We start from the raw sequence: 14,238 nt of genomic DNA, 5'->3' as shown, positions 1-14,238 counted from the left end.
AGGTTAAGTGTGAAAGAGAGAATCGGGTGAGGTGTAAGGGTTTCACAGGTGAACATGACTTTATTACTGCAAATATTTTCTGCTTCAGTCACTCATGTCCACTGATATCAGTCTACCATATCTGTAGTGAGAAAATTGCCTCTTTTCTTTCCTGACAAACATGATTGCCTTTTGATAAAAGGCTATCAAAGGTGTGTGTTGCTAAGGGAACAAAAATGAGGAACCCAAGTGTCATTGCTAAAAGCTGAGAAATAGGACAATCAAATCACAAAATCAGTATTAGTGCAATTGGTGGCACTATTATTGCGATCAATTTAGCACCTACCTTGTGTGTGTGCGTGTGTGTGTGTGACGGAGGGAGAGAGAGAGAGAGAAACATGTTTGAATTTTTTTTATATATTATTAAAATACAGCAAACAGATTTATTATAATTTATGGCCTAGCACTCTTCTATATTGTTTCCACAATATGAACCATTATAGATTTGTAAGTGCAAAACAGTGCATTTAAACTATACAGTTCCTTAGTGTAAAGACAAACAAAAATATGGACCACATAAATATGCACATAAAAACATAACATATGCACCACTTGACTCTCACTTGAAGAGAATGTGACCTGGTGATGGGAAAAAAATGTCTCCACAAAATTATTCAGATTAGAATTTGCCTTAATTTGAATTTCATAATTGCTCTCACATGCCTGTAATTAAGATGTAATTATCCTCTGCTCTTCTGAATGCAGGTACAATTGATGCAGATGTTGCCAGTCACTGCTTTAGCCAGCGGGCTTCACCCCAATTTGTTTTCACAGGTGCGAATATAAAGATTGAATAGCACCGTGACTGGGGGTTAACATTAGAACATGGCATTAGCCCAGTGGATCTGTGCCTGATAAAGATAAGCGGAAAGTTAAAACATATTTATATAAAGTAAAGTAGTGCATATAAAAATAAAATATAATATGTCATTTGTAATTAGTAAACAAGACACACTAACATCTGGAGAACTGAGAAGTTGAGCAGGGGTTCATGTAACTTCATCATAATTATTAAGAAGACTTGTTAGCATAACAATAATTCATAGAAATAATTAATAAATAACAATGTAAGTAACCATAATTTATACATTTAATGAACATGCACTCTGCTACCATTTGTCAAATCTGTGAAATGAAGCAAAACCTGTAACTTTTAGATTATAGTTAAATATGTCTGAAATTGCAAGTGTCAAATCACTTGTCTCAAGTTTCAAGTTAAAAATGTAACCTTCAAAATCATAGAAGCATGTGAATTATATTAATGTCTTCCCTTTTTTTAGTTTGTTTGTGATTAAATTGCTGACAAATGTCATCATATGAAAGCGCTACAACCTGACCTTAACGAGTCAAGGATGTGTATTTGGCTATAATAACAGAGCCGGACTGCCCTCTAGTGGTTATAAAATAGAACTGTCGTATACAAACAAACAAAAAAGTCAAATTTTTTTTTTTTTATGTTCCGTTTTATATGTCAATTTGTGAATAACAGTACACAAACATTTAATATTGGCTCCAAAAATAAAAGACATTTATGATTTTGATCTTTAAAAAAAAAACGTGTGTCATTTCTCATAGGACAAATGTAAGGGGCATCATGCAACATTAGTCATAAAAAGGTTGTGCACACCACGTCTTTGTCTGGTATAAGGAGTGGCAAAGAGGATTTAGCTACGTCTCCTAGGTTGATTTTTTTTCACTGCTTCATACTGTAGTCCAGTCACAGCAAAAAGGATTAAATATAATTTCCTGTTCCACTACATATGAAATTCTATGCTTTGTGAGTTAAAACCAACTGGGCGGCTGAGTATGCTGCTGTGTGTTTATATGTGTGTGTGTAAGAGAGAGAGAGACCATAAGTGTGATCCTGTCTTTTGAGATATAGCAAAATCACTAATTTTCATCCCTCCTTGCATTTTTCTGTCTAAAAATACCAAATTAAAAATTACAACTGAAATCAGCCTTCAGTCCTTAGTCTTTATCATTTGAGTGAGCTTATTAAAATTGATGAAAGGTTAATGTTTAGTCTACATCAATTTCCAGTTGTTCATTCATTCGTTTAGCTTTACCCCAATTTGGTAAAGCAAATGCAAACATAAATAACATTTGGCAGAGACACTTATTCAGTGCAAATTAAATGTGTGCTTTAAAGTCTCTATCAATAAATATGTAAAGGCATAGATGAGGTCTGAGTATGGAGCCTTGAAGGATATCATTGTGCATGTGTGCATGGAGCTGATTTGGTTCCCCAGGTCAACTAATGGGACCATCCCTCCATGTAAGCAAACCATCGCCATGCTTTGTCAAAAATTCCATGATTTATAGGGGCTGACAAGAAAGTCTTTTGGGAGAATGTGGACTGATGACAGTTTGGCTGATCTAATGGCATGAAGCTTTTCAGTTATGTCCACATGGGCAGTTCTTCTGGAATGTGCCAGATTTTGAAAACAGACAGATTGGTTTCTTGATGGCTGTTTTATCTGAGAGAGATAGTTAATTGTAGGTTAAAGCTCTGGGTCACAATTATTGCCTCTCTTTTTTTTTTCCAGGTTTTTTTCTCTAATCTAGTCGTGTTCAATTCCTCCCCGTCACTTGGGGGCTCCCACATTAAGGCTACTACTACCACTCAGCCAGGAGGACCGAAGACTATCAAGTGTTTCCTCCGAACCGTGTGACGCCAACCGACCGCATGTTTTCGAACTGCTCGCTCACGTATCGTTAGGGAACGGCGTAACACACTCCGAGGATAGCACTATCCGCCGTGATTAATGTGGGAGCACGAAGTACCTCTCATTCCTCCCCTCTGAGAGAGCTCAGCCAATCAGCTCTCTTTAGGCCTCCAGCTGCGAGAGGTTACACCATCACCCATCGTTACATCGAACCAGCGATCTCCGGATGATAGGGCGGGTACTTTACCACTGCGCCAATTGTTGCCTCTCTGACCATCTTTGCTTTGGGAGCAGGTTTATTTTTCAGAGTCAAGATAATACACAAAGATCAGAATAATACATTACAAACTGGTAAAGAATAAATCCAAAATAAAACTATAATCACATTATCACTGAGTTTTTTTTTTTTAACATAATACCTGCATAAAGATTTGTTTATGCTGTAGAGTTAATTTGTAATTTAGTTTCTCCTAATCTCTGACCGTCAGTTTTTACAGTTATCAGAAGCTGAAGGAATTAGGAGGAACATGCCATGACATTTTGCTTGTACAATTTAATTTGATTAAAACTGAATCGGCAGATATGAAGTTTAGGAATTACTTTGGATGTTATTTTATTCTCCAGAGATACCACAGGCTGAACACTAGGTGTCACACCTTATCATCTACACACGCTTCACTTCACACAGACCAGAGACAAGCAGTCACTCGTGACATGGGCAAATACTCCCTGTTTCCCACAAGAGCTGTTCGACAGATGAGAGTGTGAATTAGTGCGCACATCAACAGATTACAGATTATCACTTTGTTTATAACTAACTTCGAGATTAATTCTGTATGTAGCAGGGAGAGAGTGGTGAGAAGTTGCCAGTATAATATTTTTCTAAGGAAATAACCACATTAATAATATAAGTTTCTTTTTGATGTTGGCCCCTCAGGTGTTTGTAAAGTCTCTTGTCATTTTAAAATTAGATTCTTTGCAACTCACTACTGGCAGGCCTTCCCTTGAGCACAACCAGACCCCTTGAGCCAATCCAGAACACAGCCATACACCTTGTTTTCAAATTCTCTACATCACTTCATTGCTTTGTTCCTGCCACTGGCGTCTGGAACTCGGATATAAAACATCGATCCTCTTTTATAAAGCCAAAATTAGACCAATCGCCACCTAACTGACGGCCCTTTAGGATACATGGAAGACATGCATGAACACTCATTTCTGTAATGACACCATGCTAGAATGAGCATTTGTTGGCTAGAAAACAGCTGAGTCACTAATTGTTTAAAGAAAGTTTAAAAGCTACCTCAGCATTAAACATTTAAGGAAAAATAACCCTTTTCTAAAATGAAGAATGAGAAACAAGTCTTACTTATTTTCCCTCTGTTAACTTGGGTTTCCCCTTTGTTCCCGGTTTCCTTCCACCTCTCAAAACCGTGTGTGTGTGTGTGTGTGCACGCAATGTCAAAGCATTTATTTTCACACAGAATTTTGTCATTGCTCCCAAGTCTAGTCTTATTTTTATTTTGTCTCACTAATAAGGGGCCAGGGGTAGCTCAGTGGTTAAGGCATTGGACTACGGTTCGGAAGATCCCAGGTTCAAACCCCACAACCACCAAGTTGCCACTGTTGGGCCCTTGAGCAAGGCCCTTAACCCTCAACTGCTCAGATGTGTAATGAGATGAAAATGTAAGTCGCTCTGGATAAGAGCGTCTGCCAAATGCCTAAATGTAAATAAGTTGATTTTTTTATGGCCACACAGGTGTTCAATCCTGTATGTTCTCATTACATTATGTGTGTGGAAATGCTTCCATTTTCACTCATACAGTAACATACAGTAAATGTAATTTTTACTGTAAATTTTTTACAATGCAGATTCACAATGCAACAAACGTCTTTCATGATTTTTAGATGACCTCATTTCCTCCATAAAGTGTATGGTTCAGCACTATCCTTCTACGTTTTGAGTTACACAGTTCCTACCCCAATTAGAGTAATTTCATACTCTTTGTGTGATGCAAGCCAATAATTTTCCTGAAACAGTGTAACATCATTTACATGACCACAAGATAATTTAAAAATTAAGATGCAGCTCACTGACATTTAGAGGTAAAATAATTGTTGTCAGCTGAAACGTATTAATCACTGCAGTAATTATAATCTAAACAATGGCTCTTTATTTTTGCTTAATGAAATTAGTGTAAATTGAGTAGTAATTTTGGGCTTTGTGTAGACAAGCAGGTATGCTTTTGATAAAAATCCAATTTTGTCTCCTGGAGTCTCCTGTCTTCACAAAAACATATAACTGATTCATGACCTTAAAGAATTTAAAGCAGTAGTGTTAGAGAAGATTTAAACATATAAAGAGACATCATTGCTACAGGTGATGTGGTGCCAGTGGGTGATGAAAGTAATTTTGTATTGTATTTATCAAACCATATTGTCAGCAGCAGCTTTTAAGCGATTCTGGTGGAGAAGGATGACACAAACTTATCCAAATTAAGTAAAGAGGCTGTCAAACTCAACTTATGTTAATGTAATACCCAGTTCAGAGTTGACAAGATGCAGTATAATTTAACAACTCATTTTAAGTGGTTTCAGACACACCATCAATCGACTGTGATTAACAAAGCAGGTGTGTTTCTTGTTGCCAGCAGGGATGGCAGAAGTACACAAACTCAATACTCAAGTAAAAGTACACGTATTTGCCTAAAAATGTACTTCACTACAAGTAGAAGTATCACTTAAAATTTTAACTCAAGTTGAATAACTAAATACAGGTTCTAAAATGTACTCCCCAAGGAAACTCTTCCTTTTTGGATATCTGTTTTAATAAGTTACCGATAAACAGTATTTTAAAGGATTTTAGACACAATTGAAGTTGATACTGTTGATAACATACATGTACAGTGAAGTATTTGATCACCCTGTGATTTTGCAAGTTCTCTTACTTAGAAATCATGGAGGAGTCTACAATTTTCAGCATAGGTACATTTCCACTGTGAGAGTCAGAATCTAAAAAAAAAAATATGGAAATCATATTGTATGATTTTTTCACAATTTATTTGTGAATTACTGTGTCAAATAAATATTTGATCACTTGCTTTCTCATTCTTAAAGACCTGTTATTTTGCTTTTAAATAGTCCAGCTACGCTCTGCTTATGATTCTAAATTAGTAGCACCTGTTTGAGGTTGTTAGCTGTCCTAAAGACACCTGTGCACCTCACAATTAGCCAAAGTCTAAGTAGATACATGGGGTAGCAATGATGCTAAGAATAGTGAAGAATCAGCAAAGAACTACACAGAAGGAAGCTGCCGTGAGGAGAGCTGGGACCATTGTTTTCAAGGCTACTATCAGTAATACACTAAGAAGTCATGGTTTAAAATCTTGCATCGCACGGAAGGTTCACCTGCTTAAGTCAGCCCATGTGCAGGCCCGTCCGAAGTTTGCCAGGAACCATGTGGATAATCCAGAGGTGTTATAGGAGAAATTCCTGTGGGATGAGACTAAAGTAGAACTTTTTGGTCTTAACTCTATTTTCCGTGTTTGGAGGAAGAATGAGTATCTTCCCAGTAATACCATATCTACAGTGAAGCATGGGGCTGGAAGCATCATGCTCTGGGGGTGTTTTTCTGCACAGGGGACAGGACGACTGCACTGTATTAAGGAGAGGATGAACAGGGCTATATATTGTGACATATTGGGCAAAAAAACCCTTCCCTCAGTTAGAGCATTAAAGAAGGGTCGTGGCTGGGTCTTCCAACATGACAATGACACAAAACACAAAGCCAGGAAAACCAAGGAGTGGCTCCGTAAGAAGCATATGGACTATTTAAAAGAAAAATAACTGGTCTTTGAGGGTCAGAAATCTGGCTGATAAGCAAGTGATCAAATACTTAGTTGACACAGTAATTAAAAACAAATTGTTAAAAAAAATCATACAGTGTGATTTCCAGATTTTTTCTTTTTAGATTCCATCTCTCACATTGGAAATAGACCTATGCAGAAAATTGTAGACCCCTCCGTGATTTCTAAGTAAGAGAACTTGCAAAATCAAAGGGTGATCAAATACTTATAGACCTCACTGTACATGTCTAGTAGAAACATAGTAACAAGATAGTAACAAGAGTTGACATTAATTAAATGAATGGCAGTATCAATGTTAGGATCTTCCATTATCTTTTACTATTGCTGCTCTGTATAATGAAAGTAGTCTACGCAATTAAAAGTAATAAGTCTCAATTTAAAATGTAGGAAATAAAAGTACAGATTTTTCAGTTTTTTTTTTTTATGTACTTAGTAGGAGTAAAAAGTATCATATACAAAAATACCTATATGAAAGTAAAGTACAGTTACACAAAAAATTACTTACACTGTATTTACGAAGTAGTATTTTGTTACTGGTTGCCAGTGGAATTATACAGAAAAACTAAAAATCATTAATCATTAATCAAAGGTTGCAACATTACACATTTTCATACTATACCATTCGGATGTTCAGTTTGGTGTGTCTTGTGAGTTGTGAGAATACACTCAAGTGCTGACACTTTCTCCATTCATTTGGTTAATTTAAATTAAAGAAACCAGCAACACATTGCCGAGGATTTATCTTGTAGCAAATATTCAAATATTACTTCAGAGATACTGTATGTAATTTGTACAGGCATGAGAATTCAGATGAACAAGTTTATGTAAAGTACAATGCTGCAAGACATTAGAAGAGGTAATTTGCCATTCAGATTTATGACATTTTCAGCTGACTCGACAGGTGTAGTGGAAAACTGGACACCCACGTGATCAGGTTTTGTGAAAATCAATTTTTATTTTTCCAAGTTGATTTGATGTCTTTCCATAGTGAAATGGAAAGCAAAAATAATATCCCAAGTTGACTTTTGTTGTGGTGGAAAAGATATGTTCCCCATTTTTTCTGTCCTAAAAGAATTGTTAACTAAGTCCAACAAGGTCACCATGGTGTTTATATCACAGGCATTATCTGCTCTTGATTCCCTCTCCCAAACGTTTCTGTACATCACAGGTACATTTTCTGCCCTTACACTTTAGATTTGTTTGCAAAAATAAATTAAATGTAATTTCAGTTATTTGCTATAAAACAAGATCTTGACAGAATACTTTAAAACTAGCCAAAGTGATATAAAAACTGCAAAGCTGGCAACTCTGGAAGCACTTGAGAGAGCATGGGGCAGCATGTTTCTTGTCTCTAATAGCATGTGTTTCAGTTCTCTCTTTTTTTAAACACTCAGTGTAATAATGACTTACTAATTGAAGCAATAAGCATGCTTTATTAGGAAACCAATTCACAGGAACTAAACAGGGAGTGTGAAATAGCCAGGAATAGCAATTAGGATTGATTTATATTAGAAGTGAAAACAATGTTTGGCACATAAAGAATGGGATGTACAACCGAGAGGAAAGGAAAAGAGGCTTTAAAATCTGTGGAAGGTTTGTATTTAAAAGTAGTTAATAATATTGACAGATCATTAAGATAAGTGCACTCTGGCAATTGTAACTTAAGCTGCCAGAGTCAAGGGTATGTGTGGTTGGGTGGTAATAAGTGCATCAGCTTGAGAATTATATAAAATGTAATATGTTGTCTTTGGATTTGTCTAGGAGAAGAATAAAATTTAGATACAATATTTCAAATACTATATTTCTTTATTAGAAAATTATATATATGTTCTTCTATATTTTTTGCTGGGTTATAGTGGATGTGAAAAATCAGTAATGTCAGTAATGCTTACAGATAACAACTGAGGTTTAGATTTTCATAGGCATTTTACACAAAAGAGTCCAACTTCTTTCAGGGTGTTGTGCGGTTTGTTGATTTAAATTTCCTCTGGTTGAAAAGAAAATTGGTTCCGCAACCAGAACGCAATTTCTGAGCTGAATAGATCTTTTTTTTATAGTTGTCTGTGGAACACAAGAAAATGGTCAGAGATGTCATTCGTCTTTGCTGAGGTGTAGAGGTGGATATTGCATAGACTGACTTGATGGAGCATGAAATTCCCCTTTTATATGGTCTCCCAGTATATCAAAGATTACATCGAATCAATATAAAGCGGTGAAAACTCATATCAGACTGTTGTTACAGATCATAACAGATCATAATGGAGAGCTGAAGTCCATATACTTCACCCATATTTATCTTAAAGAAGATTCAGTGTATGTGTGTGACTTACATACATACAAGAAGGGCAAGTGGATTGACTACACTAAATTGTTTATATGTATGAAAGAGTGCATGAATGCCCAATATGGCTCCGGATCAATAATGACCAGGATAAAGTGGTTACTCAAGATGAGTAAGATAAAGAAAATGAAAGAAATGTGATTAATATGCACTGATTTTCTAAAACTGTGCACCATGTCAAATGTTGTGCACCAAATCAAATTCAAATTTTATTCACATATACACCTATACGCAGTATGATATGCAGTAAAATTATTCATATTGCCCATGACCTGCAATTTATAAACATATATATTCAAATTGAGAAATAAAATATGAAATAAGAGAAAATTCTACAAATATAGAAAAAGTTAGTATAAGTTATCCAGGATACTGTAAGTCACAGCTGAGTGCAGTTAGTCTTAATTTGTGTAATAAATGTATCAATTTTCAAACACAAGCAGAACAATGTGCAAAGTCCAAGAGGTGCAACTCAGACTCTCTGGGTTGGCCTTGAGGAAGCGGATCTCTTTCCTGAGCGCAACAGAGAGAACAGTCTATTGTTGAGGTGGCATGATGTCCTTCACCATTTTGTTGGCTTTGGTCCAGCACTGCTCGCTGTAGATTTAGTGCAGGATAGGGAACTCGTTGAAGATGATGCGCTCCGCTTATCGCACCGTCCTCTGAGCTCGTCTGTCCTGCATGGTGCTGTTCCCAAACCAGATTGTGATGTTTCCTGTCAGGATGCTCTCTATGATGCAGGAGTAAACATTCCTAAGCACATTGGAGGCAGGGAAGGCGGGGAAGATGAGGAAGAGTGAAACCTATCAAGTCTGCTGACAACACCATTGTGGTGGGCTTGATTCCTGACAACAAAGCATTGTTGGAGAAGATTAGAAATCTGGATAATTGGTGCAAGAGGAACAACCTCCTCTTGAACATCAGCAAGACAAAGGAGTTGAAAAAACTAGACCCCTGTCTTTAATAAGAGCCGAGTGGACAGCTTCAGATAACTCTGTGTTTACATTACACAGGACCTGTCATGGTAACAGTGTTATTAAGGTTGCTGTGTCCAGTTCTTAGTCTACTATGTTCACTGTTCATTGATAATTGATACACCTCTTTCAGACTTCCCCCCTCCATATCACATTTACCTTGTGCTGTATTGAATGCAAATGTCTTACTTTTGATTCATTATCCCACTTCTGTTGCCATTGTTGTTTTGCTTTTCTCCACACCATACCTTTTCCCTCTGACTTCGACAATTAGATATTCACCTCAACATCCTGCTGCTCTAACATTTCCCCGGATACCCGAATTGGCTGGGACTCACAGGAGAGAGATATTTCCCTTGTATAATTATTCTTGAGCTAGCTAAGAAGATGGTGGCTTTTGGTTTTTCATATGAGGCCATTGGGGTCTCATGAAGCCTTAGAGTCATTTGTGATGTAAATAGCGTTACATTAATATCCACTAGATGTCGCCAAACACGATTTATCTTGTCCTGACAACCATTATCTGTACAAGAAGAAGAATAAACCGGAAGAAAACCACGGGGAGCTAAGTGTGATTTTGTGTGCACAGTTTTTAATTCACAGAAAGCTGCGTTTGATAGCTTTTTAAGTGTTTGATTGCATTGTAGCTGTGTAACCTGTTTTCGCGGACTGGTTTTATAAGACTTTCAGCGATAGGTCTACCTAGTGTGATGTAAAGATGTTAGAATAAACATCTATTGCGTAATTAAAGTCAGTGTAAGTCTGAAGCCATAAAAATTTCCTGTAACGCTAGATTGTTATGGATCAGGTAAATGATGGAGGAGGTGGGTCGTCGCCCCCTGTGTTTCCTCATCAGTCCACAGAGTCATCCGAAAGGATTTTGTCAGAAGAAGAAGTGGAGAAACTGAAGAAAGACCAGGTTTTGGTGTCAGATTTTAAGCAGCAGAAATTGGAGATTGATGCTCAAAAAAACTGGGACTTATTTTACAAAAGGAATACCACAAACTTTTTTAAAGACAGGCACTGGACAACAAGGGAATTTGAGGAGCTTAAAGCTTGCAGAGAGGTGAGTTGTTAAAGCTCCAGTGTTTTATATTTTTATTAATAAGTAATGGTTGACTGGTCTGTTTGGCCTTTCAGTTTGAGTCCCAGAGGCTGGTGATGCTGGAGGCTGGATGTGGAGTTGGCAATTGCATCTTTCCTTTGTTGGAAGAAGACCTCAACATCTTTATCTACGCATGTGACTTTTCACCACGAGCTGTACAGTTTGTAAAGGTAAGTGGCAAAAGTTATGCAAATATTTCCTTCATGCCATCTGTTGCAACGGTTTTCTGTGTTGCATGGCTAGATGGTGGCATCACCACCACCACCACAGTGTTTATAAATTGTTAAATCTGTTTGGTCAGAAAGTATTGACTTATTTTTGACACCCACGATTGTTCTAAAATGTTATTGTTGACATCATGGCGTCAATGCTTTGTAATTGTAAGACAGATTTTTTGTAAAATTACTAGATGCCTTTTGGAAAAAGGGAGGCAGGTGAAGGAAAGACTGTTTAGTGCATATATATATATATGAAAACAAGAATTAACTGTCCATGGTGTACTCTATCTAGTTCCTCAATTCCCCTGGTATAGGCTCCAGACCTGTCCAGGATAAGCAGTATAGAGAATAAGTAAGAGTGTTTTTACATTGGAGGTGTATCTGTGTAACATTAATGGCTGACTCCAAAGCCCAGTGCAGGACTGATATTGCTGTTTTAAAACCTAAAATTTATATTTTATTTATCTCCTCCTGCCTTTCTCCCTCCCTCACAGACTCTTTTACTTACTGACTGACTTATAATCGAAAACTGGGTAATTTTAGAAGACAAAAATATCATATTATTCATATGTGATTTATGTCACAATATAAGACTGATAAACCACCTCACAAGTGTTTAAGTGTATTAAAATAAACTGTTACATAAAAAAAATTACTAACTTTATTTCTACAAAAAGAGAAATCTATGTGCAATATTATCTAGTTTTAAATTGTCCAGCCCTGTGTTAATTCAGTCCATTCTTATACAAAATCGTGCTTTTGCTTTCCAGGAAAACTCTCTGTATTGTCCAGAGCGATGTCTGGCATTTCAGTGTGACCTGACTAAAGATGACCTCCATGCCACCATTGCAGAAAACAGTCTGGATGTTGCTACTCTGATATTTGTCCTCTCTGCTATTCATCCTGACAGAATGCATCAAGTACTGAAAAACATTTATCGGGTAAAGAAACTTACAATATAATCAGATTCTGTATTAAAGTTAGATCTTTTAGAGCTACTATTCCCAAACCCAAGCTTCAATGAAAAAATATTTTGCAGTCAGTACAGAAAAAAAAATTAGGGTGTTATTACTTATTGCAGTGCGATTAACAGAGGTAAAATTACTGTGAACATTATGCTGTTCATGTTATGTTAATTATGGATGAAAGTGTTTATTTATGTGTATTTATCATGCATTTTATGGCAGTCAAAAATTTTATCATTTCTGTTTGGGTTTGGCAGGTATTAAAACCAGGAGGAATCGTCTTATTCAGGGACTATGGCCTTTATGATCATGCCATGCTAAGGTTTAAATCAGGAAGCAAGCTCGGGGAGAATTTTTATGTGAGACAGGATGGCACACGTTCCTATTTCTTCTCCCGAGGTTAGTCACTGTTAGTATTTTTATCAGCTTGTTTTTCTATTGTAAGCGTGATATAATGAGCTTTGTGCTTCTGTTTTAGAGTACTTGGCCAAGCTGTTTCAGCAGGCGGGGTTTCAGACACTCGTTAACGAATATGTTCTGAGAGAAACTGTAAACAAAAAGGAAGGACTGTGTGTTCAACGAGTATTTCTCCAGAGTAAATACCACAAACCTGAATGACTGTCGTTTCTTCAGTGTTTTTTATGAAGAAGTGCATGTAATGTGATAGTTTTATGAATTGAATCATGTTTAATACTTGAACTTGGAGCAAATAAATTACTTTTTTATGGTCTTACTGTATTAATTATATTAAAGCACATGTTAACAGAGGGAGACATGCTGGATGTGCAGATATGCTTGTAAGTATATTAACATCTTTTAACACAAGAGGGCAGCATAAACGAAAGAACGAACAAACAATTCAAGCGTCTCGTGAGTGAGAGGGAGTAGTAGACATTTGCACCTAAGCTCTTAATACTTTTATTATTATTATTATTATTATTATTATTATTATTATTAATCCTACATAAGTTAGTCTTTAACAGTAACCCACACAAGCTGATGACCTGAGAATTTTTTTTTTTCAGATCTTACTTTTTTTTTTTTAAGTATTAAAGCATTTTCATAGTAATTTCTATTAAGGGACTGGCAGTGAGAAAATAGCTTTGAAAATGACTAATTTGTAAGCATATGGAATGTTTTTTTGTGCTAATTTAACTGGCGTTTTAAAATCTATATCAAATGATACTTTTAAAAAATCCAGACCGTTTTTTTTATTTTGAATTTGTATCCATGTTTCTCATACCAGTGCTCAAATTCAACCAATGCAAAATTCAACACAAAACAAATTTCATATCTAGGTAGGCAAAAGTATTTGAGCCTGAATCATGTTGTGCAATTCTGCATCTCTTACAATTAAATGCCTTCCCCACGAAGGAGTGTCACATTATTAACAGAAAAAATGCACTTATGTATTTAAATCAGTTGTACTGTGTCACAGGAGTGTAGGGGGAAGGTGTGTGGGTTGCTAGCTGAGGTTTTTATATTTTTTGTTCATTCACCATCTCTCTCTCTCTCTCTTTCTTTCTGCCAAATACATTGTATAGGTCGCTTTTATCACAGCATTTATAATTCTGTGTATACATGGTGTACTGTGGTATCTGGCACCAAGACATTCCTGTCCTATAAGTTGTCACATCTGGCTTCCTTATGTCAGACTTGTTTTTCTGGCACATCCCACAGATGCTTGATCAGATTTAGACCTGGGGAATTTTGAGGCCAAGTCAACAATTTGAACCGTCATTGAACTCTTTCTCTTGAAACTCAAAGGAAAAAGTGTCTCAGGAGACAGTGGGGACTGGGGTCATACGGGGTTCTCTGACTGATCTGCAGCTGTGCAGCCCCATTTGCAGCAAGCTATTATGTACTGTGTTCTGACAGGTTTTAAAATCATTGCACATATTCATTTTTCAGCGAAATTGTGTAATAGTAGCTATTTTGTGGGATCAGAACAGACAGCCATGCTTTGCTTCACATGCACCTCATTGAGCCTTGTGGGCAAATGACCCTGTTATCAGTTTAGTACTAATTTAGTTTAGTAAATACTGAAAGCATCTCAAGATCTGC

General features: G+C 36.5%; 1 protein-coding gene across 1 annotated transcript; it reads left to right on the top strand.

The window, feature by feature from the left end:
• Nucleotides 1-10,440: 10,440 nt before the first annotated feature.
• On the top strand, nt 10,441-12,947 carry mettl6 (methyltransferase 6, methylcytidine). The gene is made up of 5 exons (XM_053495020.1): nt 10,441-10,952; nt 11,027-11,161; nt 11,980-12,150; nt 12,432-12,573; nt 12,653-12,947. The coding sequence occupies exons 1-5, from the start codon at nt 10,686-10,688 to the stop codon at nt 12,790-12,792; spliced, it is 855 nt and encodes a 284-aa protein (XP_053350995.1). The 5' UTR covers nt 10,441-10,685; the 3' UTR covers nt 12,793-12,947.
• The last annotated feature ends 1,291 nt before the right edge of the window (nt 12,948-14,238 follow it).

This window comes from Clarias gariepinus, chromosome 4 (assembly GCF_024256425.1).
Source record: "Clarias gariepinus isolate MV-2021 ecotype Netherlands chromosome 4, CGAR_prim_01v2, whole genome shotgun sequence".
NCBI lineage: Eukaryota > Metazoa > Chordata > Actinopteri > Siluriformes > Clariidae > Clarias > Clarias gariepinus.
This window is presented reverse-complemented; position numbering and strand designations above follow the sequence as displayed.